The sequence below is a fragment of the Alosa pseudoharengus genome, unplaced genomic scaffold, assembly GCF_046254945.1.
Source record: "Alosa pseudoharengus isolate Yale_2024_CS ecotype anadromous, Long Island Sound unplaced genomic scaffold, YU_APseudo_1.1 YU_APseudo_1.1_scf_16, whole genome shotgun sequence".
NCBI classification, from domain to species: Eukaryota; Metazoa; Chordata; class Actinopteri; order Clupeiformes; family Clupeidae; genus Alosa; species Alosa pseudoharengus.
The window spans coordinates 36986993-37009886 of record NW_027468630.1 but is presented as its reverse complement, the minus strand read 5'-3'; the positions used below and the strand labels follow the sequence as shown (position 1 = coordinate 37009886).

Below are 22894 nucleotides of genomic sequence, written 5' to 3'. Positions count from 1 at the left end.
TTCTCACTGGTATCTGCTAGACAACAAGTACCAAAACATAATTAGTTCATAGATTCCACATGTAAAATTCATTTTATACAACCCCACCCCCATCTTGCCTGTTCATAATTCTGAGAAATTCTTGAATTGTGTGCATGTGTGCGTGTACACGTTTATGTTTATGTGTGTGGGTGTGTGTGTGTGTGCGTGCTTGTGTGTTTGCCTGCGTATGTGTGTTTGTGCATGTGCATGCATGCATACATATGTCTACTGTGTGAGTATGTGTCATACGTATGATTACTGTGAATGTATGTGTGTGCGTGTGTATCTGTTTATGCACATGTGTGCACATGAAATGGGTTAACATGACCCCCTGGAGGCAAACATACGGAAAAAATTGGTCATCCTAGGCCCTACGGTTCTCAAGATATTCACAGAAAACTGTGTCTGCCCTACCCTCCTTTCGGGGGGTCTACAGATCAAAACGAAAAATGATGGTTCCATGCTATCCATGTGGAGTTACATGCCCACCAAGTTTCGTGTACCCCGGTCTTTCAGTGTCCCGGGAATCCTTGTTGGTGTACGGTCACTAAATGTACACATAAATTATTTTATTGTAAGGCCCCCCATGAACGAAAGTTCACAAAACTTGGCATGCATTCGGAGGGTGTCATAATGATCCTACACTTTCAATTTCGTGCAGTTTTGACCATGTCAGCCAGAGATATTGTGATGAAAACACCTACTTTTTTGCTTTTAAATTTTTAACTAGGTGGCGCTATACATGAAATAAGTGGTAATGGGATGGGTTGGCATGGCCCCTTGAGATCAACATACAAAAAAAAGGTGGACCTCCTAGGCCCTACGGTTCTCGAGATATTCACAGAAAACTGTCTCCGGCCACCTACAGGCCAGTTGGTGTATAGTAACATAAATTAATTTATTGTGTGGCCCCCCATTAACGGAATTCCACGAAACTTGGCGTGCATTCAGAGGGTGACATAATGATCCTACACTTCCAATTTTGTGCAGTTTTGACTATGTTAGGTCACAGATACCTGTGATTACAACACCTCATTTTTACTTTTTTGTGTTTAACTAGGTGGTGCTATACATAGTGGTTATGGAATGGGTTGACATGGCCCCTTGAGATCAACATACAAAAAAAAAATGGTCCTCCTAAACCTTACGGTTCTCGAGATATTCACAGAAAACTGTGTCTGCCCTACCCTCCTTTCGGGGGGTGCAGTCCAGCGGGGGGGCTACAGATCAAAACGAAAAACAATGGTTCCATGCTATCCATATGGGGTTACATGCTCACCAAGTTTCGTCTACCCCGGTCTTTCAGTGTCCCGGGAATCATTGACGGAAATTTGGACATGCGAAAAAGAAAAAAAAACAAAAAACAAATCTGACTAAACCTATATGACCGCCGCTTCGCTGCGCGGCGGTCACAATAAGGGTATGGCTGTAAGCACTAAGTTTCATGTCCATTGATTGGACTAGATATTAACTAAATTTGTGTCAGGCAGCTTTGCTTTGGACTGATGAATTTGGCTGACCACTTTTGCAAATCAAAAAGCCAACAAATAACTTATGAGGTTTGGTCTGAAGATCATCTGTGCCAGTTTTGGTTGACTTGATTTTAATTCTAGGAGGAAGTGAAGCCTTGTGTGCAAACCTACATATAATCATATAATACATATAATAAGAAAATGCAACCAAGACCTGAGCATTATTTACTTATTTTAAGGTTAACTTAACAATTTAGGAAATATGAGTGAAACATGTTTACTGCCTCAAAGCCTGTCTTGAAACCATTTAATTTTGATAACACGATGACTGGCCAAAGACTAAGATAATTTATCTTTTATGTTGTCTAGTTGGTGTCCTATTAGTGTGTAGATAATATGGTGTGGAAATATATGACATGTTTCTACCTGTCTATTTATCTACCATCTACAATCTTACACTCTCTTTAACATAAATGCACAACCTTTTTCACATCTAGTCACGGCCACCTTAAATGTGTACTTATACAGATTCCAGATCCACATCAAAGGTTGGTGGTTTGGACACTACCTGAATTTAAAATTGTGCAATATAAGAAATAGGAGCCAAAACTGGCTTGACACATGACAAAATAATTCTGATGTGCATTACACTTACATTTTAAAATTTAAAGATACACATTTAATCTGTATTTGTGCTCTCTGGGTAACATATCCATGGCCTTTATTCTGTTAGCACCATGCTCTAGCAGAACTAGTGTCATGAAAATAATATTTAGTCCCTGTCCTCATATCTGATTCCTTTTTGTTTACCCAATAAATAGATCACAAAGCATTAAAGGCTTTTGAAAACAGGCACCTTTTTCATAAACTGACTTTAGTATAACAGCCATTGTTTACCATTTTGATTTGCCATATTTTCTGTATGGAAAAGCTAATAGTTTCTGTGTGTGTTGGAGTTGGGGCGTGAACGTGTCAGAGATGGGCTCTGCTGACTCTGGACATTCCGGAGGTGTTTCTTCCCCTTCTCCTCTTTCATGAAGAGATCCACAAGAAGCGCCTTCTCCTTGTGGATCTGGTGACTGATGTCCTTAGGAATATCAGGGATCAGCCAGTCGATAAAGTCACTCATCATCATCACAGCATTCTGTAATTAGAGATTAGGTTATCCTCATGAAAATGTACTGTAAGCCATGTTCAAAATGATAAGTGGAATTACACCATATCAACTCAACCACAGGTTCCCACTTTATACTTCTCCTTTTAAACAGGTTTTTAAGGTACATTTTGAATTCAAGGAATTTCATTGAATTATTTTTAAAATATTGAAATGGCTAATCCGGTTTTTATATAACTTTTGCATTTTTATAGGTATAGGTAATTTGACATTTCCATTTAGTTCCATGAAACCACCTATCGCTTTGAAACTGCATAGATAACCAGTTTATTTGACAGAATATGTAGAACATTTACATGTACAGTATTCAGGCGCGCCTGCAGGTGTACGTCCGTACGCACTGTGCGTACCATCAGGCTAGTCAACAGCGAGAGAAAATTTCCCTTGTGTGTGTGTGTATTCACACCAAATTGGCCTACCATACCTTCCCAACTATGCACAGTATCCCATTAGCTGCATGCCATCAGGCTATATACCATTTTCTATTATGTAAAGTTAGTGAACACGTTATCAAAATTATCGTTCACACATTTTGTTTGAGCAGGAGAGAGAATACGCACGCAGGCACGCAATAGGCTACTTGCGTACCATAGCATTAATTCCTGCAGGCGCCCCTGACAGTATTAGCATGTATTGTATTTGACCAATAGATTTCTTCTCACTGGAAATGACCACCAAAAGACGCTATGACACTGTGCAAGAGATATCAAAGAAAACAAGAAACTGTTTATATGTATGTTTCATTTATATTTTCAGGAAAATTGTATGTCTAAAATGTTCCATACCCTTTGTAAATAGCAAACCTTTATTTGCCATCACAGCAATCATAATGGTTCTTATAATTACTAACAATATTGTATGGTCTCGGCTGAGGGTTGGGACCTGCCAAGGATGACGGTCCAGCAGTGAAATAATATCCACAAGCCATGTCTTGAGTCAGACTTATAGGCAATAAATAAAAGCCTTTGGGAAAGGAATGGTCACTGGCTCTAGCTGAAGCTAATTATTAACCATGAAACACATTCCCAGGCTTGATCAGCTCAGCTATCTATATAAGTAAGTATAAGTATATACTCTTGATCCAGTGAGGGAAATTCTCTGCATTTATCCCAATCCGTGAAATAGTGAAACACACTCAGCACACAATGAACACACAGTGAGGTGAAGCACACACTATTCCTGGCGCAGTGAGCTGCCTGCAACAACAGCGGCGCTCGGGGAGCAGTGAGGGGTTAGGTGCCTTGCTCAAGGGCACTTCAGCCGTGCCTACTGGTCGGGGGTTTGAACCAGCAACCCTCCGGTAACAAGTCCGAAGCGCTAACCAGTAGGCCACGGCTGCCCTATCTGACCTATCTGGTGATCTGGTGATCTGCCTCAACTGAGGGTGTATTGTAAACTAGAAAACTAGACGCACCCTAGCGGCAGCAAATGTAATTTGCAGCCAGGGTAGTCTAGCAACCCTCCGTTGGCTTGTGAGCTGGAAAAATCAAACTTTGATCAGGCCAATCACATCGTGTATAGAGTTGGTGGGCGGGCTTTACATAATGACGGCAGAATTACGACGGTTCCACGTGAATTCCCTGCTACTTGAAGTTAAACTTCTTTTAAGTTGGCAAAAGTTTGATCAACTAGCCAACTAGCTCCGTTGGTGGGAAAACGCATGGGACTCATGAGTCGTAGCGCTATCCTATTGTGTGCAGAGGGAATTTAAAAGACAACCATTTATCCCGCCCTGTTTATCCGTTGAGCACTGCCAATGGTGAGTTTCCAGACCCTACATCTTGATGTGGGTCTGGCTCGTCAGGCTAGGTGTATTGTGATATAAGGCTGAAACGTGTTGATCCTTCTTAGGATAAATATGATGCTTTATAGACCATTTCTGAAAAGCTATCATATGGCAGACCAAGAGCAGCTCCAGGATTTCAGGATGCCATCGACTGCTACCAGCTACTACTGAAAATAGAATGATTCTTATTTTGATTCGTTCTGAGCAAAAACATTATTTTTCATTCCCGTTCTACTGTTCCAAGGGCCCTCCAATAAAATGTTAGAATCTTATAGAAGAACGGTTCATAATATTCCTTTAAAAATGACATTGCATCAGTGGCATTTTCTCCTGGAAGCCAAGGGAAGCCAGGATTCCCCCATCTCGTCTGACAATCGATATTATCGTAAATTAAACAATTTATATGATATATTATTATATTATATCATAATATAATCATTATCATTATCATAATCATTATATAATAATTTTACGGTTTTGTTCATTCTTGCTGTGCAGTCATCTCCCGTTTTCATTTAGTATTTTGCAATGAGTGAAACAGCGCCCCCATAAATGGTATGTATGGAATGCGGTGAAACACAGTATTACAATCCCGTCTCCAAGTGGCTCCCAGCCCGAGTTAGAATCCTCATCACTACACCAACGTGTAAAACAAAAAAGATGATCAACCAATCAAATTAGGTATAGTCACAGTCACTGTCAAACTGTGATTCGTCATCACCTTAGAAAGGGAAGTCATCCTCCCTTTCTATCCCTTCCTGACTATCAGTTCTTTCGTTAGTTGCAGAGGAAAACGGAGAGGAGATCAGATCACGTTAGCAAGTGTGTTTATGGACAGTAGAGATTTGGAATTGTAGTAGACCTACAAAAGGATTTTAGTAAACTACTTCTTCAACAAAGACTTTAAAAGTAATGTCTGATGGCAGACTAATGCTAAATCTGGAGGTTCGTATTGAGAGGGTAAAAGTTTTTAGGACTTTCAAGGGAACCGTGTTTATTGCTGTTACGAGTGGCAGTACTGCCATTTAGCCATTAACCATAAACGGTGACTGTGTGGAGAGGCTGTTGGATTTTCATTTCCTAGGAGTCCACATGACAGATGACCTGACCTGGGAGCAGCAAAAACTGCTGGTAGTCCCTCAAAAACTGCTGGTAGTCTTCTATTGCTGTTCCATAGAGAGCATTCTCACCTACTGCCTATGTGTGTGTGGTTCTCCAGCTCCACAGTTGCACAGACAAAAGCGCTCCAGAGAGTCATTAAGGTCACTCAGAAGATTGTCGGCTACCCTCTTTCCTTTTTGGAACAACTACACAGTTCCCATTGTCTTCAGAAAGCACAAAACATTTTGAAGGACTCATCACACCCTGGTCCAACTATGTTCGAACTACTGCTATCAGACAGACGGTACAGAAGGACAAGAACAACCAGATTTAAGAACAGTTTCTATCCCACTGCTGTAAACAGGCTAAACAACCATAATGTTTATTCTAGGGCTGTCAAAATAACTGATTAATTTCGATTAATTAATTTGAGAAAAAATAACTGATTAAAAAATATAACGCAGATTAATCGATTCCGTATGACCTTTGACCCCGAGCCATTCTAGTCAGTAACCATTAGACTGTAAAATGGAGAGAAAAGAAAATGTGCTGCCTAGATCATTGATTGGAACATTTACTTTTAAAAAACGGCCTGATGTTGATAAAATTAAAGTGTTGATTAAAATACACATCAATGCAAAGAAATAGTGCTGACATTCAGGGGAGTGTTCATTTATTTTCATTGTGTCCCCTAGGTTATATCTGTGGCCTGAAATGCCTTGTATGTTAAAAAAAACTTCTTCCCGAAGCACTTTTGAATTGATTTCCTCAGCATATTAGGTCATATCATAGATTATTATGGCCATTATATGAACAGTGAAAATAATAATAGAAGAGTTTTTGAACTTTAATGTCACTAATGCTGATTATTCAATGATTCATTTAAATTTAAATATTTAAAATACTTTCACAGCAAAAATTATATGTGCGATTCATTTAGATTAATTAATCACAGAGTATGTAATTAATTTTATTAATTTTTTTAACCGATTGACAGCCCTAGTTTATTCTATTCAAATTGATTTATGGCCAGTGGCACAAAACTATAGTTTTTTTTGTTTTTTTTCGCCCAACAGCCTTAAATTGAAATTGAGACTTGGAATGTCACCTTCCCACACAATGTTCCCCAGACCCCTGATGAATTTAGTCAGATTTCATGAATCAGTGTCTCACTGCGAGTTGATAAAAAAGTATTTTCATATCTAACACCATCTAACTGCCTTTTCCAAGTATGTAGCCTTAATTACTGAAACATTGTGTGAAATAACATAAGTTGGGTTTACATGGACACTTTTACTCCGATTAGAATCGGAATAACAGGTCAATTGGAATAGAAATTACACATATAAACAGCTTGATCAGAATAAAACTGCAGATCCGATCAGTATTTAATCGGAATAAAAGAGGTGGTGTATTCCGTTCCTATTTCAATTGAACAGCCATGTATACGGTCAATCGGATTGCCTGCAGTATCTTCTCAAGTAAAAGTAAGCAACAACTGCTATTCCGTTCGAAGATTATAAAGTGCTTGAGAGCACCTGATCGGAATAGTACACAGCCTTCCCCATGTAAACAGACAGCACAGATTTTTCAATCGGAATAGCTTAATTAGAATGACGAAAAAACTGCCCATGTAAACCCACCTATAGGCTACCAGAGACACTAGGAAAATATCTAGCCCTAGTGTCATGCAGTTGCTCGCATAGGTTAGGCTATTAAAGGGTTTAAATCAAGGACATTTCCTGTGCCTGCAGTTAGGCTATCAGACAGTTTTGAAGATCTAACATTATATAGACTAAATTACATTACATTACATTACATTACATTTGGCTGACGCATTTTTAGCCAAAGCGACTTACATATGTCAACTATATTACAAGGGATAACATTGTCCCCGGACCAACTTGGGGTTAAGTGCCTTGCTCAAGGGCACAACGGTGGAAGCTGGGAATTGAACCGTCAACTTTCAGGCTACTGCACGCTAGCCCAGTTCCTTAACCGCTACACTACCACCGCCCCAAAAATCTCACCCCACGCCTGAATTCAGGCACTGTGTTGTTTACAGTTAGCCTTGATAATGTGCTTTGAATTAAGCTTTAACATCACTTATAGAGCGCCAAAACATTGCACATGTCTCATTGCGCTTTACAGTGTTAAACAATCAGGGAACGCCCATGAGTAACACGGGCGAGGAAAAACTCTCTAGAATTTGAGATGCATATAGGAAGAAACCTTGAGTAGATCCACCTAGAGTCAGTACAGAACAGTAAGGTCTGTTTACATGATAAATGAATAAAGTCTATGGACTTTTGAATAATATTCAAAGAAAAGTTAATCGGAACGATGGATACCGGAACAATTAAAAATGGTTTTGTTTCCATTTTCAGTTACCTTCATCCAAACATATAGTTCGTTTACAGTTTTTGTTTTCGTTCTTTGAACCGTTTCTAATTCCTGACTGCAACAATGAATGCCAATTCAACCAATCCCTGCTAATTCTGGGCAACCATGCAATTCTGTCCAACCACTGCAACTTTTCAGAAAATTTGACCAATTATAGTTTCCTGATAAATTTCACCAACCACTGCAGTCCATCAAGCAAAATGTTGACCCAGATGTCACCACATAGATGTGTTGTGAAGATACAGATATGTGCAAACACACATACAGTATAGCGCATACCCTTTTCGTCTTGTGTGTGCAATAACCCACTCTGACACCATTAGCCAATCTTCGTATAATTCATTAGAAGTGGCTTACCTGTTAGCATATAGCTAGCCTATAGATAAAAGGGAGCTATAGGCTAACGGGTGTAACTTACTTCCAATGAATCTAATTCCTTCTAATTCCCAAAAGTTGAAATGTTCCTTTAAGGTTGTTGAACACATTCTTACCTTTACTCTTGCTTAGACCATGATAGACAGCTCAATGGCTTGAAAACTCTACATTTTGAATTTTTGTGTTCTACATTTTGAATATTTGTGTTCTTCAGGAGTGGAAGTATAAATTGGTGTACCAACATTCCTAATTCAAGGGGCTTTTTAAAATATAATAAAGAGTAATTGAACTTGGGAGAGACAGAGAGCAAAATAATTATTGTCATAATATTGTCATAAGGCCAAAATTATCTAGCAGCGCCCCTGGGTACATAGCTTATCATTGTAGTCTCTTCCAACTGACTCTAATAAGACGATTAAACTTGATTCAGTATAGAATAGTAGTATAGTATATATACTCTTTTGATCCCGTGAGGAAATTTGGTCTCTGCATTTATCCCAATCCGTGAATTAGTGAAACACACACAGCACACAGTAAGGTGCACAGAGCGGCTGCCCCATGTTGCAGTGTACACACAGGGATGGAAATTGAATATTAGTCTGTGAAGATAAAACTAGCGAGATCTGTGGTTCTGCATTGTATGTTTATGCAGTTATACTGAAATAAGCCTAGCAGTGGCACATGAAAGCAGCTGCTTAGTTTGCTTATGCCTCTTGCAGAGATGTCGTGATGAGGGACACGTTTGTTGTTTGGTGACTCCCATCACCATTATTGTTGTAGAACACATGTAGATTCTGTGCACTTTGGGCGCATTGGACATTCCTCTCTACCTCGCACATGGGCCAGCTGGCTGTGTCAGGGCTCTAGAGTGCAAATTACATTTTTAAGGGTGCGACTACATTTTTTCCTGGGTTGCACGGGTTACACGCCAAATTATAGGATTTTTTTCCTAAATGCAGTTAGGAAACATGCTTCTGCAATACCAAAAATCCTAAATGCCATCCTAAACTGAGATAAGATAGGATTTCAGAGTTAGGACGTTTCTGTAATGAGGCCCCTGTATTATGCAGCTATGGTTGTGTTGTGAACACACCCGGCTTTGTGGTGTAGGAGGGGCAGCAGTGTGCAATGTGTGTGGGTGCACAGCAGTGGTCATTACAAATAAACTGCAAGATGGGAGTGAGCGCAAAACTTTTACATTTTAATTTGATAGGTGTTATGCATAGCCTGGTTTGCATTTTACAATAATTCCTTGTATAATACTTATCACCTTTATATTCTTTTGAAATTAAATAAATTCAGTTGAACTAAACCAGAATATGGTGTCAATGCTCTTGTTTGCATAGTAATCTACCCTGGTACCCTCATGAAATTGGATATTAATGCAAAATGAATACAGTACATGAAAATAATAAATAACAAAAAAGTCATATTCCTATGCTAAACTGCATTGTTACTTTTTTAGTACTACTAAAATAGCACATCACAAGGCTATTTGCTCCCTTCACCTCTTGTCTGCAAATGGGGGGACGACTTCTTAATTCTGTAAAAGCCTAACTAATGCAGTCTGAAATTGTTTATCTAGGTCAATGTATTCAATTCCATCGCTGATCCCCTGACCCTATGAGGAACTAGGCCACTCAACCCCCCAAGTAACTGACTGTTAACAGTCCACTTGCTGTGATTTGTTTATTGTAACTGGTTATTATAGTTTTTTCTTAATTTTTCCAAGATAACTAGACCCCATAATGATATAGAAAGAGTAGCACACCGGGTCTGATTCTAGTGCCAATGACATGATACATGATATGGATGAAAATTCCCTAGTCTACCCCACCAGTCCTGAGACAGGTTTCTGCACAAAAGGATTTTAATGTGGAGCTTTATGTGGGATTATATGCTTACAACTGTGCTTTTCCCCACAGGTGCTGGTAAATGGATGTCTATATGTGGTAGGATATTATTATTGTTGTAACTGCTAGGGCAGTGAAAGGACAGCCTTATATGTAGATGGCCTTGGGATGTGCAAAATTGATTATTAAAGTAATTTTACCTGTTGTGTTATGCTTAAATTATGTCTTCCCTGAACCCCACTGACTGAATTGTACACTATACGTTGTTGGTATACTAGTATATTGCCCACGACTTAAGATGTTTTGTCTTGTCTGGGCATGCTTTGGGTGTGTTCTAGATGGTTAGGCTGTTGATCATGAAAGTCAACTGAAAAAGTTCCTGTACCATTTTGGAGAGCAACATGTGCAGTGAACCTGAGAGCAACACATGAAAACAATAGGTGCGAACAGCTGCAGTTGAACACAATGTGTTATGTATTATTATGAGATCAAACAAGTCAATACAAGCTATTTCTTTTTCTACATAACACAGCAAATCTGAAGTTGTGTTGTGAAATGTGTCTACTCACCTGAAAAATAATGACGAATGCAAGCCTGGCAGCCAGTATGGCCCAAAATTCTCTAGAAAACTCATATGGTGTGTCTGACCATGGAGGATCTCTGTAATCCTTATACCTGATATTAGACAAAATACAAATGTCTATGAAGTTTTCCTTGTAGCATTATTCCATTCCCCTAACACTGAACTGAAAGATGTTAATCAAGTAACGTCTTGATGTCTCTTGATGTCTCAATGCCAATCAATTAAGTATTAAGCCAAATGGCAACAGTTAAAGACCCCTTTGAGGGAGCAGTGTGAGGACAATTAAATACTGTACTGTATACACATATTATTACAATTTAAACACATAAATACACACAATTTATATCTTAATGTTTATCTATTTAGCTTGATTTACAAGGTAAATCTGGTCTGTACCTGCAAAGCTCCACCTTGTAACCTAAGTGCAAAGGTTCCAAGGGTTCAGTCCCAGGTTGGAAGTGAGAGACATTAAAGAAGGATAAGGTGTGATTGACAAATCCATGCAGGGTACCATCTGGACTATACTTGTATTGATAAACAAGCCGGGGAATAAAGTCAGATGTGAAGGAGATAACAAATCCCTAAAGAAAAAGGAAAAGGAAGTGAGAATCAGCATAATTCTGAATAAATTTCCCTCACAGGATCAAAAAAGTATATAATTAACATTTACTGGGACATCACTTGGAACCAATTTACATATAATGTAAAGCTATCAAAAAACAAGACCACAAGATCAAACTAGAAAATGTAACTCTGAGGAATTACCAGTGCATGAAAATACAAAACATATGATGTAAAATATACAGTGTTAAAACAGATAATGTAGATAGGTACAAAGGTTTTGCTTAGGTAGACATGGTAGTTGCAATGCTAAATAAAGCTGTTTATATGATGGTTGCTAGGGTAACAGAGCTGGTGAGCAGAGCTGAGCGGTGCGAATATCCTGCTCCTCGCTCAGGTGGCTGTTCACTCGGCCGCTCCTCCGCTCAAATTCACGTCAGGCTGCTCCGCTCAATTTCGCTCCCCGATCCACTTCAAAATCCTCCCGCTCCAGTGAAATCGCTCCACGCTCGCTCCAATTTAAAAGAGGGAGAAATAATCTACAAGCCAAATTGTCACCTTAGAAAACTTAAATCCCAAAGAACTAAGAGAAACGGCAATGTCACTCATAGAACATGTATTGTAAAAGATAGCCTAATGCAACACAGACAGTGCAACAACGAACAAGCTTGGCAACGTACACATAAGCAGTGTTGGGCAAGTTACTGAAAATTAGTAATTAGTTACAGTTACTAGTTACTTCTTTCAAAAGTAATTGAATTACCGTACCAATTACTGTATATCAAAAGTAACTAGAATTGCGGTTCCGAGGAACTGCAAGAGTGGGTTTGGAAGGCATGGGGGGGGCATGGAACTCGGCCTCGGGCATGGAACTCGGCCTCATCCAAGGATTCCAACGGTACCTCATTTATGAAAATCGGACATACGGGTCAAAAGTTACATGCACACACCTTCATATACACAGACAGCCCAGCCCAGCCCATTAGAGCTCTGCCAGGTGGCTTAGAACTCTGCCAGGTGCAAGCTTAAGCAATTAGAGCTGTGATGTCACAATCGAAATTTGAATTTCTGAACATTCCGCCATTCATTTCAATGGGGCCCAAAAACGCCGAAAAACGGGAATACCGCGAAAACGACAAGGGCCAGCGACACGAAATTAACAAGCAAGTTACACCGGTTCGGGCCTGAATTTTTGGAGTTCGAACTGCGTCGATAGCTCAAACGGTCTAGGAGCAGTAGTTCGGCCAAAAAGTGGGTGAAAAAGAAGATATAACTAGAATTGCGGTTCCGAGGAACTGCAAGAGTGGGTTTGATCAGGGGCATGGAACTCGGCCTCGTCCAAGGATTCCAACGGTACCTCATTTATGAAAATCGGACATACGGGTCAAAAGTTACATGCACACACCTTCATATACACAGACAGCCCAGCCCAGCCCATTAGAGCTCTGCCAGGTGGCTTAGAACTCTTCCAGGTGCAAGCTTAAGCAATTAGAGCTGTGATGTCACAATCGAAATTTGAATTCTGAACATTCCGCCATTCATTTCAATGGGCCCAAAAAACGCAGAAAAACGTGAATACCGCAGCGGTCTAAGCCACCTGGCAGAGCTCTAATGGGCTGGGCTGGGCTGTCTGTGTATATGAAGGCTTTCAGCCATGCTGTGGTCTTGCTGGATCAAACCCACTAATAAGTAAACTTAAGAAGAACAATAGTGCCCACAGCCAAACCCACTAATAAGAAAACTTAAGAAGAACAATAGTGGGCTTGCTGGATCAAACCCACTAATAAGAAAACTTAAGAAGAACAATAGTGGTCTTGCTGGATCAAACCCACTAATTAGTTACTAGAGAAAGTAACTTTGAGATACTTTTAAGTCTGCTTTTAAAATGTCAATATGAACAGTACTGAACAGTCACACACACAATAAACCTAATTTTTAGACCTATTTATTGTAGTTTCAACGGGCCTTCAAATCAATAACCTTGTGCATGAGTTCTCAAACTTTTTCCGACCACAAAACATTCTACAATGCATGAAGGCTTCCCAGACCTTGTTTTGCGCCACCCTCATCATCTATGTGGTTTGATAGATATGTAGGCTACAGTACACTGCCTACTGCTTGCCTTCTACTATGCTACTACTACTACAACTACTACTACTAGTAGTAGTATGCATGGTGGTGCACTGACACTGAATTCTGCAATATAGTCATGAGTTATTATTATCATTATTATTGCAATCCTTCTGTAGGCTACATGGAACGAGTTCAATGGGATGTAATGTGAAACAATGTTAAATGGCCTATTTTCAAAGCAGTTATTGTCTGCTCACACACACATACAACCAGTTCGGGGAAAAGCCTGCGCTGAACAAGTGCTGACCTACCGGAATAAGTTCTAATGCGCATCCGAGGGTTTGGGGTTGTCGCGCACTATGCAGAAGGTTACTCTTCAGCTGATAAGGTGTTCCAGAGAGAAGTTGCATGTTCCGTCGCAGACAAAATTAATCCATAACACCATGGATGTCAATTCCGATGTAAACATACTGTGCAAATAACTAAAGTCGCTGTATTACATACGGTAGGCTATTTGGAGGTTTCTTTATCTGGTAAGTGAATGTTATGTTGTAAGAATGAGAAATTGATATAACAATGCTTTTGCGCAATAGGCGAAAACGAGCAGAGATAAAATAAACAACAATGCGCTTTTACTGTAGTGGAGCTCACAAGATGGAAACGAAAGGGAAAAGGCTTTTAAGATGCCCATTTAAATTGTACTCTTGTGTGTTTTAGCATAAATCCAAAATAAGGAGGAATGTGAGGAGGCTCCTATTAACTGTAAACAATGCATCTGCAATCTAAACATGAAACACAATTGCTGGAAACACAGCTAAGGTCGGGAGACATTAGATCAGAAGCAGCAAATGTGCATCTGTCATCTTGTCTGCAGTCATTCATTCAAGATCAACAGAGTAATGCAAGTAACGAACTCTTTGAAATTTCAGTAATTGTAATTGCGTTACTTGATTTACAAAAATACTTCGTTACATGTTCGTTACCACTAGGGCTGTCACTTTTGTGAAAAAATCCTGTTCGATTTTTGAGACGTAAGTGTTCATTGAATCGATTGTAAAATCGATTTTTTATGTCTAAAGACGCTTCCATTTTCAACGCGAAATATAGGCCAATCCACAAACAACTAACAGGCATTAGGACGAACGTAAAGAGGGCGCTTGAAGACGCAAGCCAGCAATATTTCTGATGATTTATTGGCGTGAAGTTTCGTGCACAATGACAAACAGAAGTGCAACATTCTCGAAAACCAGTAAGCCGAGTGGACTGCCATTACATCAGTGACATGGCTGCAGGCTTCAACGTAGCTGTGTCTGTGTTTACGATTAGAAATGTCAAACAAATTTCGCCTACGTAGAACTCGATTGCACAGTTTGCGTAGCCTACCGCTTTGTTCTTCTCCATAGTTTGATATACCAAAAATCCGAAGTACTTCCACATCTCCTCAAGTTATTAGGGCCTATCACTCGTCTCTCTACATGTCGCACAGGTTGATCGCGTTGTCCTCCATTTTTTGGCAAAACACGAGCAGCACAGCAGCTGATTGAAACAGCTGTTCCCGGTGCGTAAAATTAGTGGGAATTTTCTTTTTAGCTTTCGCAATGCTTACTGCACTTCGGAATTCTTTTATATTCTTATATTCTTGTTTGTGAATTTTGATACATCTATCTTTTTTATTTGTTTATTTCGTTTAAAATTAATAGTGTAAATATTTGGTTAAAATCGATTCCCCATTTTAGTTTTCGAAACTTGTGTTGTTTGGTCCAATCGATTGTGCAATCGATTTTCGAACGTAAAGTGACAGCCCTAGTTACCACTAAAAGTAGTGGAATTACAGTAACGCGTTACTTTGTAACGCATTACTCCCAACACTGCACATAAGCCTAAAACTAAAGAGATCAGTGGGATTAATTGCCTAAATAATACAGGTTTAGAATCCACGTTTTACTTCAGCCTTACTTAAAGCATAGGCGATTCAAATTGCTCATGTTTTCCTTTGCTCTCCATAGCACACTCATGTTTCCGCGAAATGTGTCTTCTAAAATTCCAAAATAAATCTCACTGGAACAGTGTCACCACATAGTTGTTCTTGCTCTACATTGTTTGAATCTAGTTGTTTTGTAGGAATAGTACGCTTGTAAGCCCTATGACTTTCAGTTTCCTTTCTAAAATATTAATTAGCGACTTCATCCCCAACGAACTCACTGTAACGTCGGCACGCTGGACTATGTGCTACGGACTCTGGGACAATGCATTCTGGGATACGGGGGAGAACTCTGGGGGTTGTTTGTGTGTGTTAATGCCTTTATTTACTGTTTTAATGTCCGTGTTTTAGAGTAGCGTGTTACCCTTTTAGGTCTTCCTCGTGTGTGATCCTTTTTGTGTGGGGGGTGCATCCACACCTGTATGTGTAGTGTGTGTGTGCGTTTGACTTGCCTAGTGTGTGCTGTTTTCATGGTCAGCGTCCCTGCCCCTGTTTCTGAATGCTAGACACTGAAAGCGGCCTCCGCACCTAGCTGCGGCTAAGCCTAATCTGTTACATTACTAAAGCAAGTGTCTTTGTTTTGAAATATAACGGTTTTGGTTTCATTATGAAGACATGAGTTCTGGGTGGATTTGGGCATGCCTCAGACTCGTGGTGTGAGCGGTGCTGGAGCGAAATTGGAGCGGAACAGAGCGGCCGCTCCGGTCTCTAAATTAAAAAGCGCTCCGCACTCCCTCAAAATTCAATCCGCTCCGCTCCTCGCTCGCGCTCCGCTCACTAGCTCTGTAGGGTAATCATGTCGGTTGCTATGGAAACGGACATAGATGGTTTATTTCAATGGTTGCTAGTTTAAATATACTGCTCAAAAAATGAAGGGAACACTTACAGTTTTCACCAATTGTTAAAACACATTTTTTTAAACCTTCCACCCTTTTCTCCATTCTCAAACTACATTCACAGAATGTCTGACAGTTCTTGTAAAATAAAACACTCGCAGAACCAAGCAGTGTCAGAGTACCGATCCAGTGTATGATTGAAGTGTTCCCTTAATTTTTTTGAGCAGTATAGCTCAATAATTTAATAGTGAATTATTGTAATGAGGACTTTTATTTTGAAACAGTTCTGGGCAGAGGAAACAATTGGCGGCAGTCATAGTTGATGAGAAATGACAGTTGAAATGGGTGAACAGTTCAATAGTTGGATAGTTTAAATTGTTAAAATATTTAATGGGGAAATATTATAGTGAGGACCTTTATTTTGAAATAGTTGTGGGCAGAGTAAATTTACCTGAATGTTCAATCTTATCTTAAATTAAGATAAAATGACTTACTCCACTGGCAGATAAATTTACTTGTTTTTATGTCTCAATTTAAGGAGATTTTTGACTTATTTTAAGTCAAATAATCTTACAAGAGAGTTCAAAGCAAGTATCTTTTTACTAAAAACAATACTAACTAGATTTTTTTATCTTAACCCTTAGAACCCTGTTGTAGGGCATTTTCACTACCTTTATTCATAAGGATTTATTCTGGTCATTGTAAGTGCCACACACACATATTATATATTGTTTTTTTCAGCAGAGTCTAGGCTATCCAGATCATCCAGACCAGATATGCCATCATTTCATGTATTAGTACTAGCATTGATTTTATTTTGATTTTTAAAAAATTAAAATATAAAAAGCGTATTATAAAAAATCTTATATTTCGACATGTATCTCACCACAGCAAGCACATAGCTCTACATGCATTTCATGTGTGTGTAGGGCCGACTGTCCTGAATCGGGCAATATAATTGCCATGTTGGATACTCTGGGGCTGAGCAATTTACAGAAATATGTGGTGTGTGATTTACGGAAATAAATGCCATTTTTTATTTAAAAAAATATCTGTGACACAAACTGAACTGTGACATATCTGTGACACAAACTGATCTGACCTGACTTGACCCGAGGTCGCGTGTTAGCCGGCACAAACAGTTGTGGGCAGAGGAAACAGTTGACGGGAGTCATAGTTGATGACACTGACAGTTGAAATGACTGAACAGTTAAATAGTTGAGTAGTTTAAATAGTTACATTTTTTAATAATGAATTATTGTAGTGAGGAGATTTATTTTGAAAAAGTTGTGGGCAGAGGAAATAGTTGAACGAAAGTATAGTTAACAAAAGTGACAAATACATTGCTCAAGTGTCCTTTATAAGACCTACGTTACAAAGTTTGAACGAAGTTTAATAAGAATAAACTTAATAAGTTTAAGTTTATTAATAAGAATAAGAAGAAAAAGAAGAAGAAGAAGAAGAAGAAGACTTCAGATAACAGAACAGTATAATAATAATAATAATAAGACTTTGGATAACAGAACAGTGCATTTTCATGCACTGTAATTAAATGCTCACGTTCACAATAACTGCCATTTTGCTGAGTCCCCTCAGAAGGTTGTACCAGATACCTAAAAAAAAAAATTACCAGTGTTCTGCATCACATCAAGGTTTTCCTTTAAAGTAATGACACAACCATAGGGCAGATGAAGAATGAAGAGGAAGGAGTGCCTTCCTTTAATCCAACTCACCAATATCCTTTGCCCTCGCTGCAAGTGGTCTCCTCAAGTCCATGACAAACTTTTTGGCATCCAGTCGAATTTCAATTACATTGTTCAATAGAGCAAAAAGTGGAGCCAAAGGAAAGGAGGCCACAAAAACCGTCACCATGCCAAACTGGATAACTGTTGAAAAGACCATATAAAACTGAATCAAATGGCCCACTCTACTATTTTAAACTAAGCCAATTTACATTCCTTTTTTAGAATACCCTGCAATCAGACTTAAAGTAACGTGCAACATTTTGGGAAATCAGCTTATTCACCATCTCCCCCAGAATTAGATAAGATGATACATACCCTTCTCGTCTCTGTGAGTGCAGTTACTCTGACACAACCACTATTAGCCTAGCTCAGCATAGCTCATCGAGATGTTCGGAACCAACTAGCTAATGACTAGTCATGACTAGCTACATGACTAGTCTAGCTAATCTAGTCAGCTAGTCCAGTTCAGTGATTCTATGCTTTTGTGTGAAGGCACACCATTTATGAAAGAGAGAATTTCTCAGGTATACCTCTACAAGTTATGACAGCTATGTAAATAATCATAAATAATACAAGCCCCATTGCCTGCCTGATATATACAGTATTCTATTTATACTCTCTGTACATAACCCTCTATACTCCTATCTGTCACTGTAGACATGTCATCTGGAAAACCTGTATTTATCTAACTATACACTGTTGTATATAATTAATCTCTATCGTCTACATAACTGCACAGAATACTGTACTCAACCTGCACTGTAGTATTTAATGCTTCCTTTGCACTTCTGGTTGGATGTAATTTCATCTCTACTCTGCAAAATGACAATAAAACTGAATCTAAACTAATCTAACCTAATCTAATATAGAACAAGCCATAGTAGAGCAACAGTGGCCCACTACTGGGTCGCGGAGACATGCAAGGTGGGGCGCGAACTGACGTGAAAAACAGGAGGTTTTTTTTTTATTTATTTTTTTATCTGTAGCCTAGGCCTAGGTAGCACCCGATGCGCAATGGACGCACTGTGTTATTCATAGGGAAGCGCTCGTGTCAAGGCAGCTTAGTCCCGACCTGAATGAGATTTTGAACAAGGTTGTGAGAGTGGTGAATTTCATAAAGACCTGGCCCTTAAAAGCGCGTCTTTTCTCCGCACTTTGCGAGGAGATGGGAGCTGACCACACAGCTGTAGCCTACTGTTTCACAGCGAGGCAAGGTGGCTTTCCCGAGGTAAAGTGCTGTCGCGCGTTTTGAGCTCCGTGTCGCCTCTTCTTGGAGGAAGAGCACATACGAATCTGCAAGCATGTTCACTAATGAACATTTCTTGATGAAGCTGGCCTATCTTAGCGATATATTTGGAAAGTTCAATGAGTTATATCTCCAGTTAAAAGGCAAAGACAAGCACCTACCTCACCTAGCAGATAAGATACTGCATTCACCAAAAAACTCGAGGTAGCCTATGGGACAGGCGCCTCGATCGCGACAGTATTAATGCCTTTGAGAATCTGAGTGAAATCGCTGAAACGTCTGATTCGGGAGCCACTCTTGATCCCATGTATTAAACAGTAGGCCTACATCACATCCCTGCAAAGTTTGAAGTTTATTTCAAAAATATTTCCCAACCAGCAGTGCTCAGTATGACTGGATTATGGATCCATTTAATGCAGCATGTTGGTAGGCTATTTCATTAAATATATTGTACAATGCTGTAAAATATTGGCCTGTGCTTACTAATATGTTGCTGGAAAACAGAAATATGTGTGTTTAATTTACAGTGGCACATTATGTATTTATTTATATTATATCTGTAGCACCAGCTGATTTTAACTCTACTGAAGAGAACATATTTAGAACTTATTTCAATAAATTTGACAATTTTAATTTTAATAAGTGATACCACTTTCTTAGAGCGATGATGGACAGGTGGGGCTCGAAAATGCCCCCTTGATCAAAGTGGGGAATGAAAGAAAAAGTTTGAGAACCACTGTCCTAAAGTAATGCCACAGACAGTGCACCATTTTCACAATCTAGCTCAGGGATGAGCAACTTTGATGATAGAGAGGGCCACAAAATGTTCTTGTTGCTGTCAGAGGGCCAGATGTGACGGCGCACGTCCACCACTGGGATATCAGGAATCAGGAGTATTAAATATATATATATAGGCCTACAGTATGTCTGTACGGTTTATTACACCAACGTGAATTAATTTAATATTTTCTAATAAAATGCATTTTTTATATTGTTTCTATTCACCAATGAACTTGAAATAAACTAACAAATATTACACATTCACAATAAACCTATTTTTCCACTGTAATGGGTAATAGTGACTCTTGTAAAAAGGCTCTGTTGTTAGTGTATCTTTACCAGGGTGATATTCCATGACTTTGCCCCCCAAATATATAATTCCCTGATGTTCCACGTCTGGAATAGACTTTATTAATGCTGATGATATTCCTGAAATTCCATGACTCGTGGGAACCCTGTTTTACTTTTAGGTTGGCTACGACAGCGGCTCTAGCAGCTCCGATAGCCTACTTTTAGTTATCTTCGTGCATGTTGTAGTGGTGACTTAAGTTGAAATCTTTCACGGCTGATTTCATTTCTAAGCATTGCCTACTAAACACATAAGTTGATTTTGAATTCTGTGATAAGATCAGCTGTTTCCCACCTTGTCTGAAATGAAATGAAAATGACATTTCTTTATACTGTAAACCCCTGTATCTCTTCCTCGCTGGCTGTGGTGAAGAAACTTGACTTCGCTGGATTTTTTATATAGGAAGCGCCGCTATCGGTGGACCGTATCATTATAATAAGGATCCAGTTCAGATGTGGTAAAAACCACGTGAAACGAACATTTTAATGACATTTCAAAATTGATCTGGGGTCGCACTAAGTGAGGAGGAGGGCCGCCAGTTGCCCATTCCTGATCTAGCTCTATAAAACAACAGGCAATATCTTAAGACTTGGCACAGGAAATCTGAGCACTGAACCTTGTTTGGTCTTCAGTACAAAATTATAAAAATAATATTTTGCTACAACATAGGAAAAGCCTAATGAATGGAAGGAATAAACCTTGTAGGTTCCAGTGATTTTAGAACAGCTAATGGGTGCTGTTAGGCACAATGCCAAACAGAGTTTTTCTTACTACACACCATAAAATAAAGACACAGCAATGAAAAATGTCATATATAATAATGTATGTATTTCTAGTGGAATGGTTGCCAAACAAAGTATAAATGCAGCCAGCCTAACGTTTGTATCAATTTATAGCACAATGGTAAATGTTGTGTGGGTAGGTACTCACTCATTTCCATATACTCTGGGTTGAGACCAATAAAGGGCACCAGGAAGTGGTCTTTCTCATGCCGTTGCAGATTCTTCTTGAGCTCCTCCTCCTGCTCTGTGGCCAATTTAGTCTTCCGTCGCCGCAGCATCTTCTTCAGTTTACTACAGTAAAAATGGTTTGTTTGAAAAATTACTGCTTTTCGATGCATACTATATATGATTCAACAGTATGGAATGAGGAGGGGGTGGCGGGGGGTTCACCTCTGGATCTCGTCTCCCTACTGTAGTGTGAACAGTTAATGCAATTAGTAGGCTAAAGTCAATCACACCACAAATTGCCTCAAAAGAAGCAAATTTCATTCATAACATTGTGAATAAAAGGCTAATTCGGTTAAGTCCGAACGTCAAGGGCCCAACAGCTTTTTGGTCAAAAAACGTTTACTAGCGCAGCCAGCTGGTTTTTGCAACTTGTAAACCTTGTCACCATCACCTCCGTTTTATTGAGGGTAAAACAAAATCAGTTAACTTTAACAGAGCAATTACTGTAGCTGTGCAGCCAGATGATAGGCTACAATCAAGGGTTACGTGCAGGCTTCCGCCAAAAATAGGATTTTATTAGGTTGAGGCAACAAGTGAGTAGTAGGATGACAATTTTCTTAAAGGCTACACTGAATAACGAAAAAAAAAATGTTGATACAGCCAATCATAATAAAGGACCAGAACTTTCCATTTTAGAAGCTAAGAGGAGAATTCCAGCGATTTCTCACATAGATCTCTGTTCTATGTGCATGCCCCCAGAGTGTAGCACTGTAGTTGCCTTGCTCTAGCTGTTGGCTGCAGCAACTCAAGTTAGGTAGAACGGATTATTTATTTTGGGTTTTTTTCGTACCGACACTCGGTGACCTTGAGAAACAGAGATCTTTGTAAAAAATCTCCGGAATTTTCCTTTTAGAAACTGACATAACGTTTGTCACCTCACTTTCCCCCATTGAAACAAAGATAAAATCTGGTTGTGATTTGCCAAATATCTGTAAATGGATTGCATTACTATTCAAGTTTGATTCTCATAGATGCAGAATGTGGTCTGTATTAATTTGAACCTCACACCTATCCTTTTACACCAACTGACCAATTACAGGCCATCTTGGTAAAATGACATTATTACTGGTCTGAGGCATATGCATATAAGTTTGCCTTGCCCCTTAAAGAGCCCCTTTTTCGCTGGCTCTGTCATGATGAATGTTCAAGAAACTCCATCGCTACCTTGTTCAAAAAATCATATAACCATTCCAATGACTCCGGAGCTGTTAAGTTAAGGTAAATTAAGCGGAAAAACCCTGCATAGTTCGCCTTTAACTGCCCTGCTGTCTGTTTCTCTTTTGCTCTCTTTTCTGGTTTTCTTTCTTCTTCTTGCTCTCTCTCTCTCTCCTTTCTTTTGGGCTTGTTTTGATTTCTTTTTATGGGATGCATTGGTTTATCTGGTTTATCTGGCATTTGTTTTGGGTTATTTGGTTAAGTTTACTTTGTTCAACTAGCATCTAAATTGTTGTAGTGCACTTGCCTATCTGGTTTTTCCTTGCATTCAGTTTAACTGATAATGGTTATATTAAATGTATGGATTGCCATTTAATAAATTGCTAATTC

The 22894-nt window shown here is 39.2% G+C and overlaps 1 protein-coding gene across 1 annotated transcript in view; it reads right to left on the bottom strand.

The window, feature by feature from the left end:
- Nucleotides 1–634: 634 nt before the first annotated feature.
- LOC143126014 (anoctamin-1-like) overlaps nucleotides 635–22894 on the bottom strand; it is a 197835-nt gene continuing 175575 nt past the window's right edge. Inside the window, exons 21-26 of the mRNA XM_076287933.1 lie at nucleotides 21270–21412; nucleotides 17953–18105; nucleotides 17780–17832; nucleotides 11165–11349; nucleotides 10755–10860; nucleotides 635–2637 (exon numbers count right to left, since the gene is read on the bottom strand). Of these exons, the coding sequence (XP_076144048.1) occupies nucleotides 2425–2637; nucleotides 10755–10860; nucleotides 11165–11349; nucleotides 17780–17832; nucleotides 17953–18105; nucleotides 21270–21412 (853 nt within the window). The 3' untranslated portion in view covers nucleotides 635–2424. The remainder of the gene's footprint in view (nucleotides 2638–10754; nucleotides 10861–11164; nucleotides 11350–17779; nucleotides 17833–17952; nucleotides 18106–21269; nucleotides 21413–22894) is intronic.